The sequence below is a fragment of the Chiloscyllium punctatum genome, chromosome 33 (genome assembly GCF_047496795.1).
Source record: "Chiloscyllium punctatum isolate Juve2018m chromosome 33, sChiPun1.3, whole genome shotgun sequence".
In the NCBI taxonomy this organism is placed as follows: Eukaryota; Metazoa; Chordata; class Chondrichthyes; order Orectolobiformes; family Hemiscylliidae; genus Chiloscyllium; species Chiloscyllium punctatum.
The window spans coordinates 9864115-9876917 of NC_092771.1; the positions used below are offsets into that span (position 1 = coordinate 9864115).

The 12803-nt window shown below is 38.5% G+C and overlaps 1 protein-coding gene across 9 annotated transcripts in view; it reads right to left on the minus strand.

The window, feature by feature from the left end:
* The window catches only part of peak1 (pseudopodium-enriched atypical kinase 1), a 227468-nt gene that overhangs the window by 15323 nt on the left and 199342 nt on the right, over positions 1–12803 (minus strand). For 7 of the 9 annotated variants that reach the window (XM_072552934.1, XM_072552931.1, XM_072552932.1 and 4 more), the window contains 3 exons: positions 10482–10672; positions 6529–6603; positions 1682–2463 (listed from right to left, as the gene is read on the minus strand). In XM_072552934.1, the coding sequence (XP_072409035.1) occupies positions 1682–2463; positions 6529–6603; positions 10482–10672 (1048 nt within the window). The remainder of the gene's footprint in view (positions 1–1681; positions 2464–6528; positions 6604–10481; positions 10673–12803) is intronic. The other 2 variants (XM_072552935.1, XM_072552936.1) reach the window with 2 other exon arrangements.

The following is a 12803-nucleotide window of genomic DNA, read 5'->3' on the forward strand; positions in this document are numbered from 1 at the left end:
GTCAATAAAGTATGGCACTGGAAAAAGCACAGGTCAGGCAGCATCTGAGCAACAAGAGAGTTGACGTTTTGGGCTTAAAACCTTCACCAGGAACCCACACTGGAACCCACACATACCTAGGGTACTCCAGAATTCATTCATTCAATTTTTACCAGCCCATAACCAGATTTCTGGAGAGGATGATTTACTGCTACATTAGAACAACTACTTGTATTAATGTAGCATCTTTAAATAGAACAACTTCTTAAGGTGCTTCATGGAGATGTAATGACACTAAAGTAAATGCCAAGCCAAAGGAAGAGATAAATTTAACTACAACTGCTTCTCTCCTGAAAATCACAAACACAACCAAAATACAGCAGGTAACTGATTGGTCAGACTGCATTTTGGGCAAGGCAGGATTAGCTGAAGTGATTCCTGGGGCTACAACATCCAAGGCAATTGTGGAATGAACACTATTTTCAAGACTGGAGTTTGCAGTTTACATTTAAAGTATTTTAATAGTCTGGAAAATGGACTAAGTAAAATATTTTAGCAATAAACAGTTGCAAAGCATCCAAAATGGAAACTACAGTTAAGTACTTAAGACCACCCAGTCTGAAACCCTGATTTGGTAAGCTGCCAAATCCTGTAACCAACTACCACAGTTAATGAGCCTAAATTTTTAAAGTAAAGTTGCATCCTTGCTCCTATACTCAAAGGCACTTATCCAATGACATGTGTTATTAATTATACTTAAACTTTAAAGAATTTGACACTGCACTGCTTATTTCAAGTAATTCAAAACTTATGTGAATTCTCACGATATTGTACGAGGCAGAAAAAAGAAAACTCCCCTTAAATTGTGCAAGGCGAAGCCGGAGTGGTTATATTCCCAAAGGAAGGCAATCAAATGTCTGGTTCTGTGCCTTATGCCTGCCGCCATTTGTTGAACAATTAAGTCTCAGGTGTCACTAATCATATAGGTGCAGGTAGCAGCTAGGTATTCAGAACTGGACTTGCTGTAGCTGTCCCTAATCTCCAGATACTAACAGATCCACATTCCCCTTATAGGGAGATCATTACAGAGGGTACTTTCCAAGAGTAGTGAAACATTGAGTTTCTACTCCACTCACATTTCTCTTTATATTGACAACGTGTAAGTGCAAGGAGAAAGACTTAATGGGCACATTTCATTTAACTGGTCATAAACACTTCCACAGGTTATTCAAGGAGAAAGTCTGCTAGCTTTCAATGTTGAACTTGGCTTGACATTCCTTTCTTTGATTTCATGCAATAATCATCACCTTTGTACAGAAGCACAAAATCATCTTGCACATATAGGAGGGGCAGAAAAAATAGAATGTCAATGATTAACCGAAAAATAATAAAATCTCTCTTTGGGCAAGGTCTGAGTGATGATTATTTGTGTGTGACAAGATGCAGCACACAGAGTTAGCAGGAAAGGATAGGCCATTAAAACAGCAGACCCATGATGGTGTCTATACGACACACAACCCTTTTTTCTAACCATCTCACCCAAGCTTTCTATTCCTTTCTGTCTCAAATTCCCTTACCTTAAAATACTCTGAGATTCTGTCCAGTTTTTCATGAAAGTTACAAATTTGTTGCTATCACTATGGTTTGTGATGACTAGATTTTGGTACATTAAAGAAAGGTGGTAATTATTTGGAGCACTTACCTTGATCGCATATTGGTTATGAAGGTCCTTAGCGTAGGAAGCTGTGTAGTAAACTGCATCACCTGCCTCACAGCAAGGTTTATCACTTGTCAGTCTGAAGTCTGACCAGTTGTCCAATCCAAAGCGAAGCTGGTTCTTCTGGCCTTCCATAAACCTGTCCTCACATTTAGCTGCCAGTTTCCGCAGTGAGTCTGTATGGAGGTTTCGAATCTTCATGATTACCTCCTCTTTGTTCTCAATCCCTTTGTACAGCGTATGCCTTTGTGGCTTTTGTATACTTTTACCAGGTCTCTGAGGAATACGATTCTTCTCAGACAGTGAATCCAAGCTGTTTGAGTACCCTTCCCTACAGCTGCTCGTGGTGAGGCTGCACGTACTGTTGACTGTTGATGATGCTCTGGTCTTTGTCATCGACTTGCTCACTGCTCTTTCCAGTGAATCACCTGACTCGTTGTCACAGAGTCTGGCATCTGAACTGAGCGAGGAACAAGCACTTGACGCATCCCAGTTTGCATCACCAGGATACTCTACGTCATACAATGGATTTGCCAAGTTCACACTGTGTCCAGAATTTCTTCCTTCTATCTTTTTCTGGGCATAGTCCTTTGATGTGGGATCAGTGTTTGCACGGATTATGGTTTTCTTTGGAAGTGGCGGTGGTGTTGGTTGGCTCTCTGACATGGTTTCCTGTTCCGTAGATCCCACAAATGCAATGGCATCATCCGAAGCTCCTTTCACTTGTCTTGGCTGCTTCAGGGGTATCATGTTAGCCCGCGATTGCCCTATGCAATCATACAAAAGATGACTAAGTATCATAGTACAGTCAACCAAAACAGCACACATGAATAAACAAATAACATTTTGGATAGAAAAACACACTGGATTGAACATGCCATACTTCTGAATGCTAGTTTAAATTCCATATATCAATTTAAATGTTTAGCCTTAGCAGAAGTGCAAATAGATATTTTGATCAGTGAAACATAATGATTATAAATGTACTGCACTGAAATGACTGTCCAGTTACAATTCTTTCCCCTGCTTGGAGTCCATGAGTCCATGAAAACCTGTACACTTCAGAACTACTCTCACCAATCCACAAAAAAGTCAAGCAGGTAGCAGCACTTAGTGAAGATTTTTGGAGGAGTAGATTAACATTCTGCTGTCTGACAAATCATAAACAGTACAATAACTTCAATTACATTGGGGCTGATTTGACCTTTATCCCATGTTTTCTCTTTAGTTAGTTTGCAAGGAGCAATTACCCTTAACGTAGTGCATAAATCTATATTTAGCAAAAGTAATTTGATCCATGCTGGTATCAAAGATGCAATAAGATTGATTCCGAAATAAAGACAGGAAGAACCAGTTTTGGTTACAATTATGATCATTGAATCTAAGACTATCTGATTACAACAAGCCATTGGGTGAAAATGGTTAGTTATGGAGCTAGTTAAAAAGTGAATTAAATGATGATGATTTTAATGTAGCAGATATGCCATAAATATATTTAATTTTTTGTGTGTAACTGCCCGTCTCTGGGCAAACTAAGGACTACAGCTTCACAAAGACAAGCTGCAAGTACTTAAATCAAAACCATGAACTAAAATATTTTTACAAAATGTTCTTAAAGTTTTTCTGAAAGGCTACATTCAGAAGTAGACATCTGCATATATGGTTCACTATGCTGACATTTAATATAATTGCATTTATTTGCAAAACATTTTTTCAGTCCATGGAATGTGGTTTTGAAATGATGTTTCATTCTCCTGTAGATGACGACCAGTCAATGTTCCTCTATATCACAGTGGTTTAATGCAGAACAGCATTTCAAAATTCAAAATTTCTATGGACAATAAGTAATACAAAGCTAACCCAGCCTGAATAATAAACATTGCTCTCACAGGCATTTGCAATTAGATTATTAGAGGTGACAGGACATTAACATAACAAACATTTTATACGTTACAGAATCATTGGAATCGGGAAGGGTCCCAGAGGACTCAAAGATAGCTAAATAACACCCCTGTTTAAGAAGGGGGGTAGACCGAAGACAGGAAACTAAATGCTGGTTAGCCTGACTTCGGTCATTGGTAAGATTTGAGCATCCATTGTTAAGGATGAAGTCATGAGTATTTGGAAGTACATGGTAAAATAGGACTGAATCAGTACGGCTTCATCAAGGGGAAGTCATGCCTGACAAATCTGTTAGAAATCTTTGAGGTGGGAACAAGCAAGTTAGACAAAGGAGAGCCAGTGGACATGATATATTTGGATTTTCAGAAAACCTCTGCCAAGATGCTGCATTGGAGGATGCCAAATAAGATAGGAGTCCATGGTATTAAGTGCAAGATACCGGTATGGATATAGGATTAGCTGACTGGCAGAAGGCAGAGAATAGGGATAAAGGGGTCTTTCTCAGGATGGCAACCAGTGACTAGTAGAGTTCCACGGTGGTCTGTGTTGGGACCATAACTATTCACATTAGTTCAGAAAAGATTTACAAGGATGTTGCTGGGAATGGAGGGTTGGAGTTATAGGCTGGGACGTTTATCAATGGCATGTAGGAGGTTAAGGAGTGACCTTATAGAGGTTTATAAAATCATGAGTGGAATAGATAAGGTGACAAAAAAGAATCTTTTTCCTGGGGTGAGAGAGTACAAAACTAGGGGCATATTTTTAAGGTGAGGGGAGAAAGTTTTAAAAACGGACATGAGGGGAAACCTTTTTTTCAAAACACAAAGTGATTTGTGTTTGGAATGAACTGCGAGAAGATGCAGGTACAGTTACAACATTTAAAAGACATTTGGATAAACACATGAATAGGAATGGTTTGGAGGGATCTGAGCCAAATGCAAGCAAGTGGGACTAGTTTAGTTTGGGAACGTGTTCAGCATAGATTAGCTGGACCGAAGGGTCTGTTTCCATGCTGTATCGCTCTATGACTTGAAGAACAGGTAGTGCTGAGGAAGCAAGGCGGCTGCAGAAGGACTTGGCAGGCTAGGGGAGTGAGCAAAATAGCAGATAGAAGGCAGTGTGGGAAAGTATAAGGTAGGAAGAAAATAGGCGTAATTTATTTTCTAAATGGGGAAAGGCTTCAAAAATCTGAAGCACAAAGGGACTCCAAAGTGAGTCCTTGTTTAGGATTTTTCTTAAGGTTAACATGCAGGTTCAGTTGGTCATGAGGAGGGCAAATGCAATGTTAACATTCATTTCAAGAAGGCTAGAACATGAAACAGATGTACTGCTGAGGCTGTATAAGGCTCTGGTTAGACCACACTTGGAATATTGACAGCAGTTTTGGGCGCTGTATCTGAGGATGGATGTGCTGGTGTTGGAGAGGGTCCAGAGGAGGTTTACATGAAGTGATCCCAGGGATGACAGGCTTGTCAAATGTGGAGCAGTTGAGGACTCTGGGTCTGTATGTGATGGAGTTTAGAAAGATGAGGTGGAGATCTTGTTGAAACTTACAGAATACCGAGAGGCCTGAATAGGTTGGATATAGATATCCCCACTAACAGAGAATTGGACCCAAGGGCACAGCCTCAGACTGAAGGGACAACCCTTTAGAACTGAGATGAGGAGGAATTTCTTCAGCCAGAGAGTGGTTAATCTGTGGAACTCATTGCCACAGAGGGCTGTGGAGTAATTGAATGTATTTAAAGACAGAGAAAGATAGGTTCTTGATTGGTAAGGGAATCAAGAGAGAAGGCAGAAGAATGGGGTTGAGAAACTCAGTCATGATCGATTGGCAGAGCAGACTTGATGGGACGAATGGCCTAATTCTGCCCCAGCATCTTATTGTCTTATACTTCAAGAATAGGATGTGGCTGTGATACATACCACTTCAGCTATTACTTCAAAGAGCCCAAGACAATATAATTTTCAACTGTAGGACAGCAATTCTAGCCATTGAGCAATTTCAACTACACCCAAACTTTGTGTTCTTAATCAAAACCTCAATAAAATATGAAATTAGAGAGTATTATACGAGGAAAAATAGCATTTATTTTAATATACTGGACTGTTGTACAAAGTATACCTTTTACTGATAAGGATGAAAATTGAATAAACTTAAAGCCACCTCCCTAGACAGTTATAAATCCTTCCTTGGCAGCTTTGGGGAACTGATCCTGTACCAGGCAGATGCACATAGTATGGATAATGATCAGCTGGTGTGTCATTGAGGACTAATTTCCCACTCTGTTCCAGATGGTTCTACATGACAATGCTTTAGTAAGCTCAATTTAGGAGCAAATTCCTGCAGATGCTGGAATCTGTACTGAAAATGACAAATGTTGGAGATCACAGCAGATCTCTCCAAAGATGATGTCTGACTGGCTGTGATCTTCAACATTTATTCTTTCCAGTTCAGACGGCTCAACTTGGTTTAAGACTCTGTTTTAGCTAGCTAAATGCCATCAGTTAAACATCGCCTTGTCCTTGGGCTTGCCAATGAAAAGCTCTCTGGTTCTCCCAGGGGGGTTAGGTAGGTGGGCTGTGTTCCTCTAGCTGCCTCCAGCTTATTCTATTCGTCAATTTGCTGTTTCACACTTAAAAAATAATAGTAGTTCATTTTAGTGAGAAATAAATTGCAATAGCAGGTTATGGTCAATGGCACAAATATTAATTTCAAATTCAAATTACTCTTCCTGTCATGAAGATACTTTTTCAGGAATTATAATATATCTGTTTCCAGATTCTAGTAATTACGTAATTAAAGATGTACATGTACTTCTCTTTAGATTCTCTCATCTGCCCTCTTGAGCACAGAAACACATGACACATAGTAAAGGTACTCAGAATGTAGCTGGGGTCACTGACAGCCCCAGCTTACTCCTCCTCACCTGTGGCCCTCAATAAAGGAGCAGTTCCATAAATCTCTGAGCTTCCATCCACAGCCCGCCAGCTCGGGGATTTTGCTGAAGCCAGGATTACAGACATATAAAAGAAAGAAAAATACAGGAAAGAAAGGAAGAGAGAGACAGCAAGATTGGAATAGTGAAACCCTCAACAAAAGGTTAGTAAGTAATGTATAAAGTATTGCAGTTATACCTTACCACTCAGCAATGCCACTTTCTGCACCAGTGTCTCACATGAAATATTTTTACTTTTAAATCCTGAGCCAAGTGATACCCATAGGATGAATATTCATTGTGCAATCATTTTCAAATTGTTCAGGGAAACAGTCACATTTTTATGGGGCTATTACGTGGAGTTGCCATTGTGCATTGGTATATAACCAATGTATTAATAAAAATACATTTTTGACAAAAAAATCACAATTTTAAAAAAATTGGTGGACAACTATAGGAATCTTTGCTAAGCAGATGAATTTTTCATGTTGACAGATGAAATTATTTTTAAAAATCTCAGGATTGTTGCAGAACAAGCTGAGAAACACAATACTGGAATGAATGTAACCATTACCGAATTCCTTCCATAGGAACAAATGTAGCAAGGTGTTATTATTATTCTGGAATGGATTCCTGTGCATGCACATTAATACCTGATGTATTCTAGATATGACTCGCCTTCTGGTTGGTTCTTGCAGTGACTCTGTATTTGCACTATCTAGTGCAACTTTTTTTTGGAAGTCAGTGAAAATGCTAGTTTCTGGCTGACAACTCTGCAGAGACAACTTAATTCTGGACACCGCCTAATATGTTCCACCTATTCTAGTTTGGACATGGTGTTGACATTGCATTGGTCAGAAATGTGCATCACAGGAACAGTTTGAACATGAACAAGGACTGACTACATCAATCGTGTGAGGTAATATATGAAGATCAATCAATTAAAACAGCAAAAGAGCTCAGTTGGAATTAATTCAAACTTTCATCATTCAGTCCACAATAAGTGCTATGGTTACCCACTGATCAATTAAGCTTGTGTCTAGCATGCTTGCTATCTACAAAATGAACCACATACTTATAAGAAAAACATTCAAAATGTCTTTGAACTCATTTTAACATTTTACAGATGATTAAATCACTTGGAATATTTACATAATTGTGTGGCCATTTTAAAAATGAGCACAGTGTCTAGTTGGGTCTGTCAAAATTAACAGGGAAATGTGTTTTGTTTTATGAAGTAACACTGTGCTGGAAAATTCATTTTCCCACAATTGAAAACAAAAATTGATATCCAGCAACAATTTGCAATTACATATCACAATTTAACATCAAAATTATCCTACAATGTACAAAAGAATCAAAGAAAATTAAAATATGTAAAAGTACCATCACTGAACAAATGAGAGTGAGGAAGCGAAACCAAAAAAAGTGGCTGAGATCTTAAACTGAGCAGGCTTGTAATAAGGAGGAGAAACTGAGGGCTTGTGAGAAGAACTTTTGTAGATTATGTTGAGAGTCATCGAGGCTCTGTCACCAGCAGTGGGACAAAGATGGTTGTGATACACAATTAGCCAGAATTGAAAGAATAAATAGTGAAGGGTGAGGGGGTGTAAAGCTACAGCAAGTTATTAAGATAATGACAGTTAGCCTGTTAAAGGGGTTTGAAGACAGAAAAATTATCTTGAATTCACTTTTTTGGGTCATAGTGAACCCATATAGTTTAGGGTAAAGTTTTCATAATTTCACATACTATGATTCCATGTACAATTCAAGATAGCAATTAATTAAAACTGGGTCTTTTAATCATTCTGTTACATCTATAATATAGCTTTCATGCATTAGGATCTCTATGGATCTTATTACTATTTGTCATCTACAAGATCTACACACAAAGGTTATCAAACAGTGACCATTTTGTCGGAAGCAACTGTAAGTGAACCCAAATCTCAACACTGCAATGGAATTCGGTTATTTTGGGTTTGTTGGGTTAATTTTAAAGGACATTAAGGTGTAGTAAAATAATTCAAAAACAATAAGAATTATTTTGTTTGGAAGCTCAGGACTGATTGATTTCAACAAGTAGTTATCCTCCAGGAAAGATAGAGGAGAGGGAACATGGGGTTTATTCAAAATCAAATGGATTCAAAATGTCATTGGGGAGATGGTGACATAGTGGTAACGTCACTGGTTTAGCAATCTCATACACAAGCTAATGCTGTGGAGATAGCACCTCAATTCCCATCCAGGCAGATAGTGAAATAAGAATTCAGTTTAAAAAAAACTGAAATTTTAAGAAACCTGGCATAATGGCAACTGTGTAACCCCTGTTGATTGTTTGAAGTATCCACCTGGTTCATTAATGTCCTTTAGGAAAGGAAATATGCCATCCTTACTTGGTCTGACCAACACGGAACTTCAGGCATCCTGAACTGTGGGGTGACCATTATCTGCCCTCTGAACTAACCCAGCAAGCCACTCACTTCCACGGCAATTAGGGATGGGCAACAAAAGATAACCTTACCAGCAATGCCCACATCCCACAAATGAAGGAAGACTGGAACTGAGTTAATCTTCCACAGCAGATGCAACAAGGGGACACCTGAGCCAGCCAGGTCTACAGGAGACAGTCGATACTTACAAATCAGCCGCACTGTATAGGCAGGGTCCAGGATAACTAAACCTTTCACTACAGGCTGTTTTTTTTAACCAATTGACTACAAAAAATCCTGAACATACCAACAGTCGATTGTCCTGGCTGGCATAGCAGCAGGACTCCATCCTGTGTTCTGTGTAATATTAAACTTGAAGCACAGTAAACACAGAATTTGTAAATTTTGGCTCTTTCCAGTTTCTGCCCAAGCTCTAAATATTGGATAAGTGAGATTTCCCCCTGCAGGAATGTATGCTTCAGCAGATAAATGGAAACCCTACTACTACGACTTTCAAGGTTTGGAGATTTTCATCACTCTTAGAGATTTTTATGGGTATTAGATACCAAGCTGATCAGAGAAAAAGATTTTTCACACTGTGATATGTAATAGTCACAGGGGACTCACACTTCCAGATTTCTTTAGATTTTATGTTTTAGGATAGGACAATTATTACAATTGGTAAAAGTCTGAAGTGTTCCCATGTTAATTACAGTAGCTTGTTTACCTTGAAAAGAAAACTGTTTTTAAGAAAATCATAGACAGCAAGGCATACTTGAATGATGTTGTAAAAGTTAGGCTTTTCACAAGAGAGTATGAAAAGAAAGAATTTATTTGTACTCATGCATCACTTCGGTTAAGAATCAACTTTGTCTAACCTCATAATTCTTAAACAAAAGACAGCCTCATAACCTGCAGGACAGTTACCAATTATTTAGTACAGTTCTAAAAACCAGAACACGATGAATGAATGCCAAATTTGAAACAATGAAGGTATCCCTGCTGTGCGGTTAACATGTTGAAAGTGCACATTCCTGCCATATCACCATAGTTTTTCTTTCCTGACCCTGTATCTACGCTGGTTTGTTGAACACTTTCAGCATTTTCTTTAGTATATTGCAAAAAATTAAAATGTTAGTCCTACCTTTAACTGAAGCCAGAAATCATCAAGCAAAGAACTTGAAAGAAAGAGGTGCCGTCATGTTGGCCCTTTTTACACGGTACAGCATTTGATAGGGCGTTTAAGCTTTAATCTAATCTCTTCCTGTTCGTTCTACCTAAACAGGATTGCCCACATTACAGCTGCATTCCTCACTCTGTAATCTACAATACTTACTGGCAGCCAGCAGGGACACTCTTATCAATTAAACATTTGTCTTGCACATACCTAGCTACAGTCTGAGGCTCAACTGATGAATTTTAAATCTGGCAGATCTGGAAAATGCAATAAGCCTACAGTAAAGAGAAAGGAGAAATTAAATCCTCTTCCTCCCCCACACCTTTATCGGCTCTTACCCAAGTTGCTGTAAGTAGCGCTGCTGATACTTTCGTCAGTGGATTCACTGCCTGCTTCCTTTTCGTCCTGAGATCCTGTAGTGACCAGCAAAGTCATTGTACCAGGTGTCTCTTGGTTTGATGGTGCTGATCTTTGAACTTCTGATACTTGTGGTGGCATGTCTTCAACGGTCACCTCACCCGGCAGGCTGCTTGAATAAACAAAGTTTTCCTTCAGTCTTCATAATTCACAAAATGCTCAATATAATTTATTGGTCTAACAAAACCGGGCCATTTGTTTTGAATACTGCACTCCAAAAAATATTTCTAAGTTCTACCTCAACAACTGTTGAGGGAAAAAAAACGTGCAACCCAAGCACAGTATGTGTTAAAATTAAGTAAAGACTTGCAAGAACTTGTTAGTTCAAGATCCCTGGGCAATGTTAGCTTCATTTTACAGTCTCTTCCATTAATCTTGTGCAGGCCACAATCCAGCAGAACAGGTTTCTTTAAATCTTATGCATTTACCTTTATGTAACCACAGAGATCAAATCCTAATTTTAAATATATAATTTATTATAATATCTAAAGGGCACCATACCACAATAAAGCTTTATGCCTTAACTAAGGTGTGTCTCAATTGATAACCATGAAAAGCGTTTGGTGTTTACAATGCAGTTGGTTAAAGTGCCAACAACTTAAACCAAAATTCTTAATGTGCTCTCAAGCCCTGAAGAACACTTATTAGATCACTCATGGGACAAATTGTTCTTTTTCTCTTCCAGTTATTCATTTTAGAATCTTCTTGAAATTGTTCCGTACAAATTGAATTGCAACTCATGAGTTTCAACTCAGCATAACAAGAAAAAGCACCAAGTCTGTTACTGTACTACAGCTCTTACTGTCTTCAAACAGAAGTTTCAACTCTTAACTTACCTACTCAAATCACTCACACAACTCCCCATTGAAACAAGTGTTTTGAATTTGCTTCTTAACTTCATAAACATGTTTTGAAAGCAGTTGATTAACTCAGAGCTCTAAAGCTCTGCAACAGTGATATCATCAGCCAGACCTTCCTACCTAAGGCTGAAAACCTGCCAACACACTCTACCTATAATATATTGAGGTCACTTAAATGACTCAGACTTATTAACACTTACAGAGCTGTTGCATTCAACTGAATTTCAAAGAATTCCACTCAACACAGTTACATTTTAAAACAAGGCATGTGTTGGCACCAAACTAAGAGACTCAATCAATACCTGTAAAACTATTTTTAAATTTGAATGGAAATCATGCAAATATTTCTACTCAATCACAGCCACAGTTTCTTACTAACACAGAGCACATGTAAAAACAAATGTGCCAATTTAGAATTGTATCTGGAAATTAAATGAATTTTTCAGGTCTGCCTCTTGGAAAAACAAGAAAATCTGCAAAAAGAACTTTTTTTTTGCTCTGTCTTAGTTTGGAAGCTGTCTCTCTCCACTGTACTTTTCACTGATGTATGGTAAACAGTCATTTCGGACATGTTGTACCCTCTTTCCCCCTGAAACTATTACAATCTCCCACAACTGTGACATGGGTAAATGAAAGAAACAAGCAACTCATTCCATGGCTTAGAACTGCTGTCCACAGCAGATGACAGATATCTCGTACACTGTTTATTTGCAGTTGGGCTGGGAGGGTAGATTGTGTACTTTGCCTCTGCCTGCCTTTCCGGGTAGTTAAGTGGAGAATAGGAGGGGAAAGTTTGTCATAATTACCATTGTTTTTCAGGTGTTCTCTCTTAGAAAGCACACATGATGTATCCACAGCCAATAGTTATTTGAATGGCCAGTTTGAACTGACAAAGGCAACATCTTTTTAACAACAGAATGGAAACATTTGGGTGGCAAAATTATTTGAAAGGAGACAAAAAAAATTACACAGTATCACAAACTACAAAAAGCAACCTGACATTCTCAATGCACTCCTTACCTGCAAAAAGGCAGAATGCAGAGTTCTTTGTACTGGTCTGTAGAGTTCTTTGAACTCTACAGTTTCAAACTTCAAAACACAGGAGTGCATGATTAGAACAAAATAGCCAAAGCAATGGACTCTGTTGTACAAAAGTAGTTTGGATAGTTTGTTTTAAAATTCATTCATGGGGTGAGGCCATCATTAGCTTGGCCAGCATTTATTGCCCATCCCTTATCACCCTAATTGTGGGCCTGGAGTCACGTTAGCCAGACTAGGTAAGGACAGCAGATTTCCTTCCCTAAAGGACATTAGCAAAACAGACTTTTTTTAAAAATGACAATGGTTACATGGCCATCATTAGACAAGATTTTAATTCTAGAT